Source organism: Capsicum annuum, chromosome 2 (genome assembly GCF_002878395.1).
Source record: "Capsicum annuum cultivar UCD-10X-F1 chromosome 2, UCD10Xv1.1, whole genome shotgun sequence".
Taxonomy (NCBI): domain Eukaryota; kingdom Viridiplantae; phylum Streptophyta; class Magnoliopsida; order Solanales; family Solanaceae; genus Capsicum; species Capsicum annuum.
The window spans coordinates 118,301,483-118,322,083 of record NC_061112.1 but is presented as its reverse complement, the minus strand read 5'-3'; the positions used below and the strand labels follow the sequence as shown (position 1 = coordinate 118,322,083).

Sequence of the window (20,601 nt, the reverse complement as noted above, 5' to 3'; positions counted from 1 at the left end):
GTATGTGGGGTTTTTCAACAAGAACTCTCTTTTGTTCTTGTGCCCAAAAGTAATTTTCTTTACAAAGGCATGATTTTTATTTGATTTTTATGAATTTGAAGCATGAACCCATATCTTATGATAATTATTATGAAATCTTGATGTTTATGATTTGAAAAGACAAATTTACATGTGTGGAGATATAAAGCATGAATCTTAAACGATATTTATCATGATTTTGATATTTGGATCGTGAGTCCCCATTGGAAATTGTGTTTTTTTTTTTGAAATTGTGTGTTATAAGCACGTTGATGTTGAATATTTGAGATATTTTGAATGATTTGACCTTTTGGTCTTAATGGAATTGTTTTGAACTCGAGTGTGAAAGAAATCCACAACATGGTTGATTTTGATAGATGGGAAGCATGATGGCTCCTGATGTATATTTATATATTACTAAAATTGTTTTGTTGTGGATTGTCTTTGAAATGATCTGAGCTAAGTCCTGGAGAAATCTTTAACACCGAGTGGGAGGTATAAAGTGACCTTACTTCCCTAGAACTACGTGCCCCAGTAGGAGTGAGCCTGAGGCTGATTTATATAGTGATCACTAGTTTGTGTGAATTTGATATCTATAGTCCTACTCCGATGGCAAGAATAGGACGGCTCTCCCCAACGTGGGTTGTACGTTGGACTCCATGTAGCTCACATGATTTATGTCGGTTATAGGATCTCCCAGTGTGTGTGTGTTTCCTTGTGTCTATGGTGAATGGTGAAGTGATTTGAAAGTGGAATTGTGAAAGTTATTCTTTCGAAAGATTTAAATAGTATTTACATTATGAGAATTGATATTCTTGATGAACTAAAAGTGATTGACAAATTATGTGATGACTCACATGTGTTATTGTACTTATTTCATCCTTTCATGATTATGATGATTTTCTTCGGGCTATGTGAGTCTTTCATACATCCTACATATTTTTCATAAATATTTATGATGATGATGTTTATACAACTACATACACCCCCATATACTCGGTTCCTTTCCATGATACTGACCAACATCTTCGGATGTGGGCTGTATTTTCTCAGAATGTAGGTTCAGGTGATCAGTTCTAGGTTCGACAGTGATTCTTCGAGCACGCTGTTCTACATCCTCTGTTGTGGTGAGTCCTCATGTTCCGAGGACGTGATGTCTGATGTTGGTTTCACGGAATTGTTTACATTTGATAATTGAGTATGAGTCAGTTGGGGCATGTCTCAATGGCTCGCTGGTTTTATTGATTCTCTTAGAGGCTTATCAGACTAGTATAGATGTTGGGAGTTGACTAATAAGTCGTATTTTGTTATCTTTCTGAAATTCTTTTATTCTTGGATGATAATTACTCTGTTGATATTTGAGGGTTATTTATGGAAACCCCGTTGATTTGTGTTGAACTGAATGAAAATGACTCAAAGGGTTAGCTTAGGGCTACTCGTAGCCTCAAGCACCGTGTGACGCTTCGGGACCCGTTTTTTGGGGCATTACAAGTTCTCTTTCCATCTGCTTTTTAAGGCCCCAAGACAAATGTAAATGCCCATTAACACCTCTTTTTATGAAATTGAATTCTTGAATGTCCTCATAGATACAGTGGTATCAGGATTGGTAGTCCTCAATTGTTCAACATAGTCATACAACTTAGCAAACTTTTTCATAAAATCACTAAAATGTTCATTCATAATTTTGATTTTTGACTTTCTACAGGTTGTTTTACTAACATACAACCCATAGTTCTTTCTTAAAAGTGCTTGAATCTGATACAATTTTATTGAAGAATCATTCATAATCCTATCCTTATAATGCTTACTAATCCACTTATGGACAGGAAAGTAAGTTTTTACACTAAAATTTTCTTTGTTATCAAGACTTTCAATAATAACCCAAGGACACCCTTACATTTGCACTTTGCGCTTACCCTTTCCTTCTCATTAGATTTCAACTTAAGGTTCACACCTTTTTTAATAGAGTAAGTCTACAGTGCCTCTCTAAACTTAATACAATTTAAAAATCAGACATAACTGAAAAAAATATCTTCTTTGCAGTTTTATCAAAGTAAATCTTGGTAGATAAAGTTCTAGGTGGTGGATCTACCACTTCATTATCATCAACATGATATTCTTCCTCTTCACTAATGTCACTATCCAGATCTGAACTATCAAAATAAAAGTTATCCCTACCCCGATTACCTTCATATCTAGCCCTCTTATTCTTATAAATTTTTTCAAAATCAGCATCTACACCTACTGGTTCAGATGGTATCTTATATAGATTCACCCAATTAGCGTTTTTTTTTGTTTTTCAATGTTACACTTCCTAATTTGAAATAATTCTTCATCAAAATCACTCAAATCTTCAATATTTTCATCAACATCATAAAGTGAATCACTATCAGAATCACTGATATCAAAATCTACTTTAGAATCAGATGTTTGAAGATGGTATATGGAGAAATCATTAACTTGATCTTTCTCTAAGTCTTCTAAAGAAATCTTAGATTTTCCTTTGTCTGCCTTAGGAAGCTGATTTTCATTTATATACTCATCTTCATATCCAATGGATGAGGTGAAGACACATCAACCCTATCAGTTTCAAAAGGGGCTGACACATCACCATTACAAAGTAGTAATAATAGTGAGATAACTGCCACATCAGCACTAGACACATTAGATTTTTCTATTTTTTAGGCTGATTTTTTTGCAATTTCAATCTCATTTTCATCATCAACAACTAAAGGTTCACTAATTTGCTGAACAACATATACATCAATAAAATCTCTAGCTTATAAACTATGGATAAATCTTAAAACATCAACATCACTATTTAATATGTAATAACAATCCTTTTTGTTAACTCTACATCCAAAAATTTCAACTTTTTTCATACCTAAATTTACTGCTAAGCTATGAAGCTCTAAATTTACTGCTAAGCTATGAAGCTCATCCACATTTACTCTAACTTTTTCAGTATTAGAAACTCCATTTGTATATCTTAAAATAAGGTCCGACAAAAAACGCTCCCTATAGGTGAATCGAAGTGTTACTATTGTATCTATTTAGTTAGAAAATCTGCACAATGACAACATAACATATACAATTAGTCAACTATTCAAAAAGTCCTAATTTTTAAAGAAAAAATAAATTAAAAAAAAAAATCAATTCTGATTTTACGGAAAAAATCCTAGAATTTTATCGAAATCACAAAGTATGTCATTGAAGACACAAAACTGTCATATATACGTCTAATAGGAGCATTAGACAACAAAAAAATCAAAACCCCCAAAAAATTTTAACCCAATTCTGAATTTACCAAAATTTTTTTAAATCTAATCGAAATAACAAAACATGTCATTGAAGGTACAAAACTGCTATACATAGATGTAATAGGAGCATTAAACACGACAAAATACAAAAGCCTCATAAAAATCAGCTACAATTACGATTTTACAAAAAAAAATCTAAATTCTAATCAAAATTTTAAAATATGTCATTGAAGGCATATCACTACTACATATACTATATACAACAATATTAGATACAAAATAGAGCAAAACTCCCCAAAAATTGAAGAAAAAAATTGTTAATCGTGAAAATCCTAAAATCACTAAAACGGGCTCCACTGACTCGACAAAAAACTTTAAAGAAACTCCGGAATACTACGACTAGTACAAAAGTTTAATTACTTACACTGATTGCAACAACCATCAACAACAATCGACCAAAAATCAGTGAATTTCGAAAAAAATTTGAAGTTGGACTGAAGAAACGAATTATAAGGGTCTGAAATGACCTAAAATTTCGAAATCTCTTTTCTATTTATATCCTGAACACGTCATTTTCTACGTGAAAATTATTTTTAAAATGTTTAATGACGTGTCCTCGGTTGTGCAACACGTTCAAATTAGTAGACCGGCAAAGTATTTAAAAAGTTGCTTTTAAATGGGTTCAATGGTCCAGATGACAAATATGTAAGTAGGAGTATCCACTTTACAAATCAGACCAAGTACAAGGATCCACAAAGCTATTTTACCACTTTTTATTCAAAGAAAAAAAAGGTGTGAAGCTTAAATAATTCATTCAGAACGCTTTTTAAAAGATTACGTGGTACAATTAGGTCGAATAAATCCTTCTGGAATAAGTATTCAGTTGCTTGTGAACCTTCAAGTACTATTTTATTCAATATTTGTTCAATTACTCTTTTACCTGCAAATGCAATGTAGACATTGGATTCAACAATAATGATATCCCCCAACATATCAAAACTAATTGTCACTCCACTAGTTGTCGGAGATGCGTAAGATTTAGCTTTAAACTTTATATTTTGACTTATTTTTTTTTATAATTTCACTCATATTTCTGGGTGAATTTTGAAAATATTTTACTTATAACAATTACATATATATCACGTTTTGAGATTACATGAAAACTATGTTGCAGAATACACGTTTTATTATTAGTTGTCTATAAAGGGATTTATAGTGGTCATGAATTATTTCGTTCCTTCTCTTAAAATTTTCATTTATTTATTTTATATATAAGGTTAGTGGTATCTCATGGAACTTACATAGGTCAAATACCTCGCAACATAAAAATGAAAGATTCATACCTTTTTGATATATTTATATTTAGAAAATGTAATTTCTATTCTAAACCCACTTTTTAACCTAATGATATTTGAGCAAACTGAAAAAAAAAAAACTCATGAAAAAGTTGAAATCCAAAGTGTAAGATGGTGTTATAAAATATAGTTTTTCCCCATGATTGAGCTTAGATTTTTTCAGTTGTTAGTTGGGATTTCTATGCTTTTTAGTCTAAGGTCTTTATCTATTCTCATTTTATTAGGCAATCGCTTACCCATATGTTCTCAATTCCTTTTCACTTTCCACAATTATTATTTAAAGGTGGACCAGTTTGTTCCTTTTAAGAGGACGAAAAATAAACTACTTGTTATTATTATATTTTTTGTCCATCGATTGTAGGGTAAATTTCTATATAAATACTAGACCACAAATAGAGGATATCCTTCTCTACATATTTTAATTCGTTGTTTTACTTTTAACACAAGAAGACTTTACTCAATTATTCTTCTCTAAGTTTTGGACCACTTGTGATGCTGCTATTAAGATAAGTAAAGTTATAAGGAGAAATATAGCCCATTAGTCCAAAATATATATCACCACTAATGCAAGCATTTCTTATGTTTGTATTACGAGAATTGAATTGACTAATTTTATAACGATATTCTTTTGTTTTAATTCGAATTTCAAATTGACAATTTGAGCAAAATAACATAGATGGAATTATTCTAAATTGATGTTTAACAAAATTTCAGTTTGACTCGCCAACTTTTTAGGACCTTATCCTAAAAATACTAGATTAATAAGTAAGCAACCGTACGTGTGTTTATTCAATTTGTAAATGTCACTGTTGCTGAGATTTGACATCATTCGAGAATGTATTATAAAACAAACACTGTGTATATATATATATATCACTCCAATGAATTTCCACAACTCACTGAATTGTGCCTCGTTTAAATTTGTGAAATTCAAAATATTTTTTTTATAGGAAATAAAGGCCTACGCGTCTCCAACACACATACTCACACTGTTTCTGTTTTTTTTTTTTTTTTTTCCATCATAAAACCCCACCAAATATCATCCCTAAAAATATAAATATGACACAAATGTCCCAGTAAAATAGATTTCAATTTTGCTACAATGCAAGGTCGGCAAAAGATCTTCCATAAATAGTGTGATTTTCTGGATAAATTCCCTTCTTAAGGCCTACCAAATGGGGTCCTCCCTCGTTCTCGACTTTCCCCTTCATCATCAATCATTAGTTTACGGAACTAGAATTTTCATTAAGAGGTTCAAAATACGAAGGATTAAACAATCGATGAAGTTATAGTGGATTCAACGTCTGTTATAAATACGTAAAACTAATTTTAATTGTTTCTAAACAGTGTAATATTTATCGAAGAAAATTCGGATGAACCCCTTGATCAACCTTGCTTGGCTCCACCCTTGATCATGATTATTAAATAAAACTTAAAACTATACATTTCCCAATTAATCGCTACCACATAGAGAAACACCTCATTTTCTAAGAAATTGCATGCATGTGGGCGTGTTATTTATTGTGTGAACCAACCCTTCACCAGTCTCAATCATTTCGCCTAGTACCAACATGAAACTAACACAAAATTTGTAAGATATGGTCGAAGTTGTGACAATTAGTGTACAAAAGGGATTCAATGAACTCCAAACATCAATCACATGGAAGTTTATGTATGGAGAAGGGACAGAAACATTTTATTTGTTGGCATAGACATATATAATTTCAATTTGAAAAAAATAATTATAAGATATCCTTTGCAAAATTTTGTCCATTATTCCGGCTTCGATTTTAATAGAGAAGTTGAAACTGAAAAGATGGTTCGAGGAGTATATCAAGTGAAATACTCTTTCTGTTTTAATTAAATGAGAATACCAAGTGAAATACTCTTTGTTTTTAATTAAATGAGAATTCAGAATATTACAATATATATATTTAGTAAGGTTTTTAGTTCAAATTTCCAATTTTATCCTTAAGATATTGTCACGTAGGAATGACATGAACTAAGTCCAAAAATACTTTTCCAACGTTTTTTTTTTTTTTTTAACTTCAACTTCAAATATTCGTTTTTTAAACTTTAAATTCCGCTCTTCTTCTCACAAGAGATGGAGCGCGGCTAAGTATATATTCCATCACATATGGTTCTGATTGCACTTCAATAACATACTACTACATTTGAACCTTTTGAGTTTGAGAGGGAAAGGAAAAAAAGAAAGTAGATTTTTTTTTGTTAAAAACTAAAGTTACTCAACATGATTATTGGTCCACGTGTTCTCCACAAAATAGTTCCCCTCTCCTCGAATCCTACTTGGATATGTTGGTCCATTTCTAGAAAATGAAGTGATTTGGAGCTTTGGAGTAACCGGTGAAGTTGTCATTAATTAGGTCATGGGTTCAAGTTACGGAAACAATTTCGTGTAGAAATATAAGATGAAGTTATGTATAATAGATTCTTGTGGTCCAACCTTTTGAGCTTTAATGCTCCGACATGCCCTTTTTTAATTCTAGAAAATGAAGTGAAAACCACCCAACTGTTATTCACTCAAAATCTGTCCTTTCAATAAAATGCTTATTCTTAAAATTTCTATCTTGGTGGAGTTCCCACCACTATTACTATTGCCCCCCAAAATCTTTATACTTCATTTCCTTTCCTTCAATTTCCTCAGAAAATTTTTCCTTTGTTACCTGCATTATTATCAAGAAGCTCATGTCTGCCACTTCAACAACCATGTAGGCTCAACTTTGTCATGTTATAAACTAAAATAACTCTACAAAATCTACTACTTACTACCATATTCTTTTCACTTCTTTCCTTTCCTTAATGATAATATGGAAGCAACATACTCACGTTCTTAAAGTTGTATGCTTTCTAAAAGAATCATATTAAAGAAGACTTGACCCGTGTAACAGCCCAACTGCTTCTATAAATATAAAGGCTCTTTCAGTAGGAAGTTTATTAATTAAAACAAAAAAGAGTAGCTTGTTAGTTATTTTTTAAACACAAGACTCTCTATTATATACATAGCCTTTCCAAGAAACTCATAAAAAAAAAAAAAACACCCCACATCACATTTCACAGGCCACAACAACAACAAGAAGAAAACAAGAAGCAGTATAAAAATGTCGTTTTCTTATGCTAAAAACTGCTTGCAACGGTTCTGTGTGGACGAGTTCCAAATGAATACAGAAACCACCCAGAGTGGCTTCTTCTCTAGTGATCTTCTTCCTTCACTTGGAGCTCGAATCAACTACGCTACAAAGCTCCGAAGATTCATCATTTCGCCTTTCAATCCACGTTATAGGTATCAATCAAGTGCGACTGATTGATATGATAAATTTATCGATCTCTGTCAAATAGAAAGATTGATGGAGCTTAATGATTATATATGATTTCAGGTGTTGGGAGATGTTTCTAGTTGTTCTAGTCATTTACACAGCTTGGATTTCGCTGTTTGAGGTTGCATTCTTGTCATACAAGAGAGATGATACTCTCTTCATCATTGACAACATTGTTGATTGCTTCTTTGCTGTTGACATTTTCCTTACTTTCTTCGTCGCGTATCTTCATCGAGAGTCTTATCTTCTTGTTGATGAACCTAAGAAAATAGCAACAAGGTAAATCGTTAAAGATTCAGTTTTCATGTACATACATGTCCAACTTCAACAAGAGAGATAAATTGATCTCAGTTCTAATGTTTTCTATGTTAACTATGAGAAACAGGTACTTGTCAACATGGTTCATATTTGATGTATGTTCCACTATACCATTTCAATCATTGATCCTCGTCTTCACGGATCACAAAGAAAGCGGTGGAGTTGGCTTCAGGTTGCTGAGCATGCTCAGACTTTGGCGACTCCGACGTGTCAGTGCCCTGTTTGCAAGGTCCAAAATACTACACTGTATTTGGTTTCTACAACATGAATTATGATGAAATGCTTTAATGCTGAACGAAAAAAAAATTCTTACGTGTAAGCCGGTTTGCTTTCCTTCAGACTCGAGAAGGACATCCGGTTCAACTACTTCTGGACGCGATGTACAAAACTCGTATCAGTAAGTCCTATCAATGCTTTATTCTCAAGAATCCAAAAAGATGATTTTTTTTTTTTTTGTAATTATATGTATGACAGCTAACATTTGGTTGTTTGGAGTTCAGGTAACATTGTTTGCAGTGCACTGTGCTGGATGCTTTAACTATATGATTGCAGATAGATATCCCGATCCAAAAAAGACATGGATTGGTGCTGTTAATCCAGATTTCAAGCAACTAAGTGTTGGGGACAGATACATAACTTCATTGTATTGGTCTATTGTAACGCTGACCACGACCGGTTATGGAGACTTGCATGCTGAGAATTCAAGGGAGATGCTATTTGATATCTTTTACATGTTATTCAACTTGGGATTGACATCTTACATCATTGGAAACATGACTAACCTTGTCGTTCATTGGACCAGTCGCACCAGAAACTTCGTATGCTTCTCCTTCTCCCTCTCCCTCTCCACCAATCGCGTGTTATTTACACGTTTTATTCAACTTCAAATCAAATTAAACTTGGGAATTCTTGGTTTTTTTGCAGAGGGATACAGTGAAAGCAGCCCAAGAATTTGCGAAAAGGAATCAGTTGCCTCCAAGAGTACAAGATCAGGTTTTGTCCCACATCTGTCTCAAGTTCAAAACAGAAACATTGAAACAAGAAGAGACACTCAATGGCCTGCCTAAAGCCATCCGAACAAGCATTGCACACCATCTGTTTTTCCCTATAGTTCAAAATGTCCATTTGTTCCAAGGGGTTTCGCGGAACCTCCTTTTCCAACTGGTAATCTTCTCGCCTTCCCCTTCCGTTCTCTCTTGTTCTCTGGATCACACTCTGCATTGGATTTTAACAGTGTAATACTTAAATTCCATCTTTAAGGTTCCCGAAATGGAAGCTGAATATTTCCCTCCGAAGCAAGATGTGATTTTGCAGAACGAGGCGCCAACAGATCTGTATATAATAGTTTCAGGAGCAGTGGTAAGTTAGTTTATTGATTTGGTATACATAAAACCTGTGCTTGGCATGTTCTTAATCAGTATGTTATAATATCATTGTTGCAGGAACTGATAGCACATGTTGATGGCCTAGAGCAAGTATGTATAACTGCATAACTAATAGTATATCCATTTTTCTCAATCAAGAAAGTGACAACTTTAGGATATAACTAATCTCTCCTTTTCAAACAGATAATTGGGAAGGCTGTTGCTGGAGAACTATTTGGGGAAATAGGTGTTTTATGTGGGAGACCACAGCCATTTTCTGTTAGAACTACCGAGATTTCTCAAATTCTAAGGCTAAACCGGACAGCATTGATGAACATACTTCATGCAAATCCAGAAGATGAACGGATAGTTATGAACAATCTTTTTATGGTAAGTGAACCTGATATATACAAATTCCTGGTATAAATACACTATTGTTATTGCGACTCAAACGATTTTTTATTTTTCTTTTTGGTTTTCAAAAAATAATTCAGAAACTTCAGGGATTTGGAGGTTATGGTTATGTGGACCACCAAACAAATGCAGGACCAGAAATCAAAAGGCATGATGATACAGCACTGACGAGCATAGATATCAATAATTTGGAAGCAAGAGTAAAGAAGCAAGAGGAAGTTGATGCACAAGAAGTAAACAAAAGCATCAATGATATGTCATTAAGTTTTGAAAATAAGAAGGAATTAAGTGAGCATAAAGTGGAGTTTATTGGACCAGATGAAGGAACAAAGAGCTGTCAGCTGAAGCCTGAGGTCCCCTGTTGTTCCAACTCTTGCCTTAAAAGTCCCACATGTAGTACCAGTTCAAGTGGCTCCAAAGGGACAAAATCCACCCACCATAAGAAGAGAATCACCATTCACATGAAGAAAGAATCATTGCATGACCAGTTTGGGAAGCTAATCATGTTACCTGATTCACTAGAAGAGCTATTCAGAGTAGCGGGTAATTAGCTTTCATTTTGTGAAAATAACAAGAATGAAATTATAATGCAATCTCTTTTGCTCACTCTGCAGCTTTGTCCAACTGCAGGTCAAAGATTTGGAGGCTGCAATTTTAAGAGGGCTGTAAATGCAGAGAACGCTGAAATAGATGACATCGATGTCATCAGAGATGGAGACCATTTGTTTTTCCTTTAACACGAGTGCTTGAGCTTAGTATATAATCATAATTGATCGCGAAGGGAAATTATAAGAAGTTTAGAGAAGAGGTTCAAAGCAATTGTATATTGATCTCATTGTGTAAATGTTAGGCTAAATGATTCAATCTTTGTATCTCCAAAGGAGAAATCAAAGTTGCAGAAGTAACACATCAATTACTAGAATAAGTTCCCACCTACTACAGAAGGATTACCCTATTCCTGTTCTTTCCATGATTGACAAGAGAACTTTTAACACCTTATAAAATTGTAATTATCTCTGTATGCTCTACACAAACAAGATGTTCATCGAGAATTTCCCGCCTAAAGTCTCCCTCTTGAGTAGATGTTTCAGAAGCATTAATCAATAAACTTCTTATGAAAATTCCAGGGAGCTCCATCTAAATTAGCATTTGTGAATAAGCTTCCATGAGGTCACTTGCAATGTAATGAACCGACTTGACTGAATTTAATCCCGTTTAAGATTGCAGAAACATGTCCTCTTGGATCATCTGCGTCCGCCAACATTGAAAACATTCTTCTTGCAAACAGAGTATCATCGACTTCTAGGAATTACTGGGATAGGATGAGCTTCTGTGTTGAATACATACTCATCCAAAGGGATCGTGGTGCTATTACTGAACAGCAAGTAGATGTATTTGAGTGTTTCACCCAAGAAAAAGGTCTCCATCTTGTCTCTTCTTCGTGGAGGAATAACAGTAACATCGTCAAGAGAAGTGTAACCTCCAGAATCAATCTTTGTGTACTTCTCAAATGCCTCAAAAATTTGCCAGCCCCATTCACGATACCTGAAGAAGAGTTCACCAAATCAACAAACTTAGTTTTCAAGCCCCATAAAGTAAATGGTCATAGCAAAGTTCACAGATCAACTTAAAAAATAAGAACATACTTTGAATCACCAGTAATACGATACAGTACAAACAATGATTCAACGGTTTCAGGACGCAAAAGATTGTGACGATCAGCAGGCTTTATGATTATGTCATTCAAATATTTCGAACTTTTGTTCCCACCATTAGGACCACCTTCAGAATCTCCCTGCTTGAAGATAACAGAAAAACATTGATGATGCAAGAACTTTTTCCAATTATGTCACAATAGAAGATAATTAAATCAGGGTAGATATATGAACACTATCTTAATCTATCTGACATGTCCCTATTCATGAAATTAGATAGTTCAAGTCATGATAGGCACATTTTCACTCTGATATTTCCAGATTTGTTTGATTGATTGGACTAGCATTAAAGAGTAATTCGTTATCCTTAGACATTATTGAAGAAGGGAGCTCGACCTGATAGGGGAAGAGGAAGGGGAGAGGGAATTACAATGTGGGGAATCGAACCCTCACCAACAAGGTGGAAGTACAGGTAACAACCGCTTAATCCAGTGTTGCATCTAGAAATAAGAGATGTTAAACATAGATCAGAAGTTTAAAACTATGTTGCTCAGACTCTTCAAAAATGTCAATGGGTGCGTGTTGGATTCTCCAAAAAGTAGTGTATTTTTGGAGAATCCAACATGGGTGCGCATTGAAAGTGAAGAGTCCGTGCAACTTAGGTTTAAAATATGCAAAATGATTCTGGTAATTTTCACAAACACACCCTCCTCATAAAAATTATGAAAAAAAATAAAAAAGATTGACAAGGAAAAACTGAAAGCACCACCTTACATAATATAATAGTTGCCAAAAGTGAGGAAAGAAATAAAAATGTTCCAACTCACCTCAATATTAAAATAAGCTATTTCTGGAGCAAGGCCAGAAGAGGTTACTGAGTACATTTCAATGCATGTCTTAGCCAGATCTTCAGCAAGCTTTAGGTTTTCCATATCTTCAAAAGTGAGCAAGTTCTCTCTCATAGCTCTTTCCTTTGTCAACCCCTTTGTAGCGCCAAGGGCCAGGGTACCAGGAAGGAAACACACCTGAGGATGAAGTCAAATATACCAAACTTTTATGAACAAACATCAACATCTAAAATCCGGCTTTCATATATTCAGGAAAATAAGTTTCATTGTGAATAGAAAATAAAGAGACACGAGAAGTCTGTTTTCCTTTAATTAAGATTCAAGGCTAGATACTTAAATAAAAAGCACATTACAAAATATATACTCCTAGCTAGGGATGTAAAGGTATCTAACATCTGCAACTTGTAATCCATCACAAATCGATGCACTCAGAAGAAGAAAGTGAAACTTATGGCCAGTGATTTTAGTACGTTATACTCTTTGAGTGAGCAAAATGAATTTGGAGAAAAAATGTTTTATCAGCATAAGAAATTTATAATAGAGAATTGGCTAAACATATCAAGGAAAGGATTTAAATGTTGCTTGGGAAGATTTATTTTATTTTCAAAAGGAAAAAATAGAATACTGCAGCTAAACGTGGCATCATGCAGTTTATTCCTTGTCAGTCCCATTTCGACTTTTTCACTTTACTGAAACATATGTGAAAAGAATAATAACAGAAATGACATACCAGGTGATCCATCTTTGGACTGAAACCACCTTCTTTCCCATATGGCAATTCTCCCACAAAGACCAAGCCATTTGGAGTAGATTTGCGAACAAGAAGGTGCCTGACACCTTTAATTGCTTCGACATACATATCGTACAAGTACGAAAAGTTAGTTCCTTTCTGCTGAAGCCACACTTTAATAAGATACTCATAGTAGCTATCACCACGAGATCCAAGTCTAATATTGTCTCCACTAAAGTGTCCAGATTGAGGGCTGACATCATCATAAGCACAAACACAAAGTCAAGGGGTATAACAGTTCTATATTTTCTTAATCCAACAGTAGAAAACAAGAATAAAAAATGTACAGCCCACTCATTCTTAGACTTGTAATCCGCAGGTCTGAGTTCCAGCTTTTGCTGAGATACTTACATGGCATAAAAAATGGTGTAAATATAAATGGAAGTGGCTGAGAACAAGGCAAAGAGAAAGGTGGTGATGGAAGCATATGCTGAAGCAAGTTAACAAGATATTTTCACCTAGATTCATTCAGAGATCCTAACCAATTAAATTCTATTTCATGCTTGATTTTATATATATATATATATATATATATATATATATATATATATATATATATATATATATATATAAATATATATGCAAATAAAGGTACTCGACTATTGCAGATTATTCTTTCTTTCTTTCTTTTTTTGGTGGCAGTGGTGTCCTAAGTTGCTCGGACTCGGGTGCGGGTGTCCGATACGGATATGGATCTAGAGGTCGGATCCTTCACGGTCTCAGTTTAAAGATTCGGGGATATGGATCTAGAGATGGATACGGGTGCGGAGATTTGGCAAAAAATAATTTAAATATCTAAAAATAGAGTTGTAAAACATAAATTATGAGATATTATGTGGAAAACTAGAGGACAAATAATTGTTCAAGAAGAAAATCCTGAAAGGAGATAAAAAAGAAAAGCAATAACATAAAAATTTCTATATACAAGGCATTCCATTTTCTTCAATTTCATCTTAACTTTTGTTTTGATTACATAACTTATTAAATCTGTCCGGACTTTCCCAACCAATTTTGGTCAAAGTACCCAAAATTGGTTGACCAGATCAGGTACGGATCCCACACCCACACCCATGTCGTGTCGACACGGGTGCGGCACCGAAAGTGAAGAGTCCAAGTAACTTAGGTAGTGTCTGAGCCACTTACATGCACCTCAGTTAATCCACCTTGGTACCTACTAGCTTACAACAACAAGTACTGGTTAATTGTATCCTAACATAGACATCTTATATGGTTCAATAACAAGAAGATAAAATGTACTGATAAGGATGCCTATGTTCTGGTGGTGAAGAGGAAAGTGCAATTTAAGACTTTGTTCGTGATTACATAACATGAAAATCATGAACAAAAAGCAAAGAAATTTAAGGATCCTTGGCAAGAAAGATTCATCTTCCAATTTTTGAAACATGTATTCCAAAATATATGTGGGATTTCTGGAAGTAAGCACCACAATATTTTATTAATATGAGAGATAACGAAGAAATTGACAATGGAATGATTTAGTTTAGTCAGTATAGTGTAATCGTAAGTAGGATTTTGTAATCAAGAGATAAAACAGTAACCAGCAATACAGATCCAACTAGATATACAAAAATCTGTTGTGGTTTTCCTGCATGTAGGACGAATTATTAAAATAAGTTTATTGGTTCCAGAGATATAGAGTGAACTGCAAACTATTTTCATCATTTATTTTTTGCAGGATAGCTATATTTACTTCAAAATAAAAGTAACAGGTAGAATATAAAGAAGGCTTTTTTTAGTCATATGGCTATGATACCATTGCATTGATTGCCCTACATTATTAGAAGTCGAGATATGTCTAGCTCCCTAAGCAAAAAAAACAGGTAAAGAAGACACAATACAAGATACTGGAATAATTGCAGCGCATGATATAATTACTTTTCAGATATTCTGAGGGTAAGGATCTGCCTACAGCCCACACAAGTCTTGTTATAGGAAAATACGAGTTCAGCTACTTACTTAATGTATATTGGGACAAGTCCCTCCACCTTTGGCAAAGTCTTAATATGTTGTAGAACCTTCATGGCTTCTACGCTATACTTTGCATCACCTGTTAGATAACTAAGATAATTAAACTCAAGCTGTACAGTTGCAGCTTCGGCAGTGCTACTCAGACCATCAGGGGCAGGATGTGCAGACTTTTCACGCAGGACAACATCACTGTATGGAATATCGGATGGACTTGCTGTAAAAGCAGTAAGTAGACGATCAGCCAAGTTCCTAGCATTTTCCAGGTAAACAGATGGTTTAGGCCCCTTGTGTTCTGGAATTCTCCCTTGATCTCCACCACTTAAGTGATAAGCACTCAAAAGACCACCAAGAACCCGTATTGTAGTTTCAAAGAGATTTACTTGACCTTTCCCTTCAATCCTCCCAGGAAGATGTTTCTCAATCCACGAGCCTGCTTCATAAACAACTTCATCAGCTCCCATAATCATAGCCGTGTCTAAAGCATCGATAACTGTAGCTCCCAAACCTCCTAAACCATCAACTCCTCTACGGCTCAAGGGCATAAGTTCATCATAACCCATGGCATAGGCTTTGTATCCAGACCAGGCATGGATAAACGCATCTTTCACCTTCTGTTGTCTTGCCACCCATTCTGGCTCCTTTCTTTTCATAGACTCTTGAATAGATCTATTCCTACTAATTATTTCATCGGGAGATAACCGAGGTGGAAGTCTAGGTGGTTTTCTCCAGAATCTCCTGAATCTTCCACTTCCATGAATTGGGAGATTTTCTCCTTCCTTAGATCCATCATTTTTTGCCATACCACTAGACACAGGATGGACAGCGCTTTTATTAGCCAGTACTAGATATGCTAAACCACAAATCATCAGTAACACAAGAAATTTCCCAGTGCTGCATTTTAAACAATCACGTTTACCATTACTGGTTAATAGAACCTGAGAAACTACCTGAAAAGATGAGCAGAACTACAAAATTTCAGCATACAAGAGAAAATATACAGTTCTGCTTCAGAAATGTTTAGACTCTTTCATGGAATGAAAATGATCTTGGGAGCTATCACGAATTTAAAAGCAAGAACTTATTTGTGCATCACCCAAGCTAAGAAAGATAGTCACAGATAAAGCACACGTCTAATATGCATGCTATAGGCAAAGGTGATAGCAAATGGAATGCGACATTTAAAGGGGTGATTCATGATAATCAAATTTCAGTCCCAAAACGGACAACTTTAATATAGAATTGCATATGTTATCCCAAATAAAAAAAGAACAGCGAAGGCAAAAGCCAATAGACATGGCCATTTAGGAGATAGAAAAACAAATTAAAGTAAAGGTATTGGTTCCTAAGTCACTAACGTCACAAGTCAGGCTCACTGCATTGTGGACAAATAGTGTAACTAATAAAGTGAAGAAAATTGTGAGACAGCAGGGTTTAAATTCCGGAAAAGGCAAAAACACTAGGTGGGTTAATTGGAACCTATGTTGGTGGGAGGTGGTAAGTAGTCAGTGGAATAGTAGAGGTGAGCACACGTTGACCCGAATACCACCATTATTACATTCAAAAGTGATAGAGAATTAAAAAATGAGTGGAAACAACATAAAGATGCAAGATAAGTACACCATATGAAGATCGCTAACCATGCCAAGAACAACAACAACAAACCCAGTGTATTCCCACTTAGTGGGGTCTGGGGGGGTAAGATGTACGCAGTCCATACCTCTACCTCTGATGAAGTAGAAAGGCTGTTTCTGAAAGACCCCCGGCTCAAGAAGAAAAGAGAAATTTGGTAAGGCAACACATATTATTCAGACTCCATCAAAGCACTCTGTTTTTCTATGAACATCCAAGCTACTCAAATTCCTAATATAAGAAATGCTAGAATTGACAATAATATGAGAGAAAAAGGAAAACTGCTCCCTTTCCAATTTATGAGGTGCAATATCCATTTAAAATGCTCAAGAATGTTTAACTGTCTACCATCATATCAAATGCTTGAACTCTACCCTGAAAACTCCAATTTATTTGAAATATAAATGTGAATGACAAAGCGACACTTTATAAATCAACAAATTCTCTCTTCTTTGATATTTTTTTCTATTTCATCTTTATAAGCGACAGTTATTACATGGCATGAACCATGAACTTCAGATATATGGTAACAAACTTAATTCGGAAGGTACAACTCCCTAATCCCTGCGTAAATGGAATTCTTTTCACTCTTTAGAAAAGTCAAACCAGATCATATTAAAGGGGTTGATGCTGTTATAAAAGAATCGCTACCCAAAGCCGTGAGCAGTTACCACTCTTTCCACTAGAGATTTTGAACTCCCTCCTTTTCTTTGATCATGTCCCTGATTGTCGACTAAGCTCTGAGAGAAATTAAATTGGACAACCCTTCAAACCTCCAATTCTATTACTCAAGGTAAAGGAGTAAATTAGATGACTGATCAATATATAACCAAACACTATCAGTGATTGAAGCTATTGCATGAACCCTACCAAGTGTAGCAAATTCATCCTATAAACATCTAAAAAAATATCAAGAATGCATATCAAAAAAGAAAAGATACATTGGGAAGTATTTTTTTTCTAAAAAAAAAAAGACATAAACCTGAATAGAACATTAAGATCTCTTGAAAATTCTGCAAAGGATATCCCATTCCTTCTTTCGTAAAATTGTTTTTTGAAAAAGAAAAGGTAAAACCTCTTTTGCGTTGCATCCAAGGGTGTGGTTTAGTGGTCAATTACGAGGGTTGAGAACCACGATATCTCGGTTCAAATCCGAGCCGAACCAAAAATACTAAGTGAGTTCTTCCCATCGAATTAGTTGAAGTGTGAGCAAGCTATCCCAGACAACATGGTTATAAAAAAAACCTCTTTTGTACAATGGCCTTCCCGTCTCCTATACAAGGGTCAAACAAAAGGATAATTTCCCGCCAAACCACAGAAAGAGGTTCAGAAAGAAAACTTTAAGAATGAGATTCACGAGATCAAATCTACTAATCTGAAGCTCCAATTAGAGATTCAATAAGATGCTAATTAATCTAAGCACAAAAAAGAAAAAGAACATAAAACTAAGCTCAGATCAAAAAGGAAACTGGTACATTAAATAAACAAATAGTAGTATATTCCTTAGTTCAATGTCGAACAGCTTATTTGAGACTTCTTCATAAATTAAACAATTTAATATTTAAAACAAGATCTTTTTATACTAGTTATATATCAAATCAAGTTTAAGAACAACCATGTTTGACTTGCATATATTTTATCTTTATTAAAAAAAATTCTGAACGGGCTGTTAGTTTCTGAAACTTAGTGGCTTATGAGCATTATTTCCATTTAAGCCCGATATAAAAACGACCGCATCAATTCGGATGTTGCACCAGTCACAACGGGCAAATTTCAGTTCACATCAAAGAAAAATATGCAAAAAAAGTCCCACCCCTCAAAACTGATAAATGAGTTATGCGATCATATTTTTCAGTTAGCGAAACAATATTACAGAATCAAAAAGACCCATTTTTTAATAGCGGTAGTGCCCAGGCCACAGTGGCGAACCCAGGATTTAGGGGTCGTGGGTGAACGGAAGGTTTGAACACACATATTGACGTCCAAAGCTTTAAGATTACGTCTGGAAACTAAAGCACCCAGCTATATTCTTGCCTTACTTGGTATTTTTCTAAACCTTATACAAGATTTTATACATTTTTTATCTAATTATACCTAATCTGCGTTGAATTTAATAGGTGCCGGAGCACCAAAAGTTTGGCTATAGGTCCACCCCTGTCAGGCCAGCTTTGACACACCTCAACTAGTTCGACGTGCTACGTGATACCTAATACCTCCCACCAGCAACAGATACCAAGTAACTCTATCAGAAATCAAGTACGGATTTTTCTCAGATGCCTCACGCTTCTCAATCCACTAGAAATCAGGCCATATCCAAATATATTCAATCAAGAAACCTCAACAAAACTAATCAATTCACTTCCAAACCAATCCATATTCTAATAAAAGATCCAAATTTATATCCTTTCCACTTCACAATCAAGATAATTTCAAACAATAAATCAAAAACAAGATTCAAATATACAGAATTCAATTTAATTCAGCTGGCTAACCTGAGATACAGATCGTTGACGAAACTTTGCATTATCATAGTGCACATCTTTCATGGAATAAGGCAATGATTTCGACATCCTCTGATTCTCAATAAATGACTAACAACAAACTTCAAGATTCTCAATTTTTGCTTTGCCTTAAAGCGGCGTGTACAATTCACAGTATACTACAGCGCGTGGGGTTAAATAGGAGTGTTGTATTATAGGGACACAAAGGGAAATTAAGCTAGCCGGAGTGTCGCGTGTCGCCGGAATTTAGAAGTGGGCAAAGATGGAACACTTATTATGAGCTATTTGAAGGGAAGGGCAAAATAGTCCAATTACCCCGTCGTAAAATGAATGTTGTTCCCGGGTAGTTTATATTTATACCGATCAATAAGGGGTAGTTTGGTACACCTAATGAGATATATATAACTACTACTTTATTTTAGGAAAAATAATGAAAATATATATATCTTAATTTATTATATTACATAATCTTTTATTCTTATAAAGTAATTATAAAAATTTAAATTAATTATTTATCTTCATTAAATGTATCGAAAGCTAATTATGTATCTCAACAGAATTAAAATCGAAAAGAATATATCGAAGCTAATTATGTATCTTTGCAAAATAACAAATGTATCTATACTAGATGAATTATGTATCTCGACAGATCGAAAATCGAAAAAAAAATGTACTGAGAGCTAATTATGTATCTTTGTATTTTCATTGAATATATTATGAATTAATTATGTATCTCGATAAATCTAAACTTGATATTTTCAGTACTCTATATCTATATTTATAATCTATATCTATAATCTATAATATATAAAAGTGTGAACATCTTTAGAAAAATGATTTTAAACTTTTTGTCCTTGGTTAAAAGATCCTACTTTAAACAAAACTATCTTTTTTCTGTTTTCTTCAATTTATCATTTAATTATTTCTATTATATTAACTAAACTCCTAAAGTATATGAAACTTCTAAAATATATGAAAGGAGAATCAATTAATATTTTTCTTTGTAGTGATCAATTAGAAAAATAATACTCTATTAAGAAAATACTTCTATAAGCATTGAGATGCACGTTAAACTATCGAAGAAATCGGTCTATAAGCATTGAGATGCACGTTAAACTATCGAAG

At 34.2% G+C, this 20,601-nt stretch overlaps 2 protein-coding genes across 3 annotated transcripts; one reads left to right on the top strand and one right to left on the bottom strand.

Moving 5' to 3' along the window:
* Window positions 1-6,661: 6,661 nt before the first annotated feature.
* LOC107859092 (potassium channel KAT1) lies at window positions 6,662-11,116 on the top strand. Its single transcript, XM_016703984.2, has 11 exons — window positions 6,662-7,934; window positions 8,029-8,247; window positions 8,354-8,515; window positions 8,626-8,683; window positions 8,787-9,104; window positions 9,211-9,450; window positions 9,547-9,645; window positions 9,729-9,761; window positions 9,855-10,040; window positions 10,145-10,607; window positions 10,695-11,116. The coding sequence occupies exons 1-11, from the start codon at window positions 7,753-7,755 to the stop codon at window positions 10,799-10,801; spliced, it is 2,067 nt and encodes a 688-aa protein (XP_016559470.1). The 5' UTR covers window positions 6,662-7,752; the 3' UTR covers window positions 10,802-11,116.
* On the bottom strand, window positions 10,861-19,839 carry LOC107859093 (mannosyl-oligosaccharide 1,2-alpha-mannosidase MNS3). 2 transcript variants are annotated; one of them, XM_016703985.2, is made up of 6 exons: window positions 19,468-19,839; window positions 15,335-16,293; window positions 13,298-13,550; window positions 12,547-12,744; window positions 11,711-11,862; window positions 10,861-11,609 (listed from the first exon to the last, which is right to left on the bottom strand). In XM_016703985.2, exons 1-6 carry the CDS (start codon window positions 19,543-19,545, stop codon window positions 11,357-11,359), a joined length of 1,893 nt encoding a protein of 630 aa, XP_016559471.1. In that variant the 5' UTR covers window positions 19,546-19,839; the 3' UTR covers window positions 10,861-11,356. The 2 variants fall into 2 exon arrangements, with proteins under 2 accessions (XP_016559471.1, XP_016559472.1); XM_016703986.2 differs by having other exon boundaries at window positions 11,711-11,859.
* Window positions 19,840-20,601: the final 762 nt, after the last annotated feature.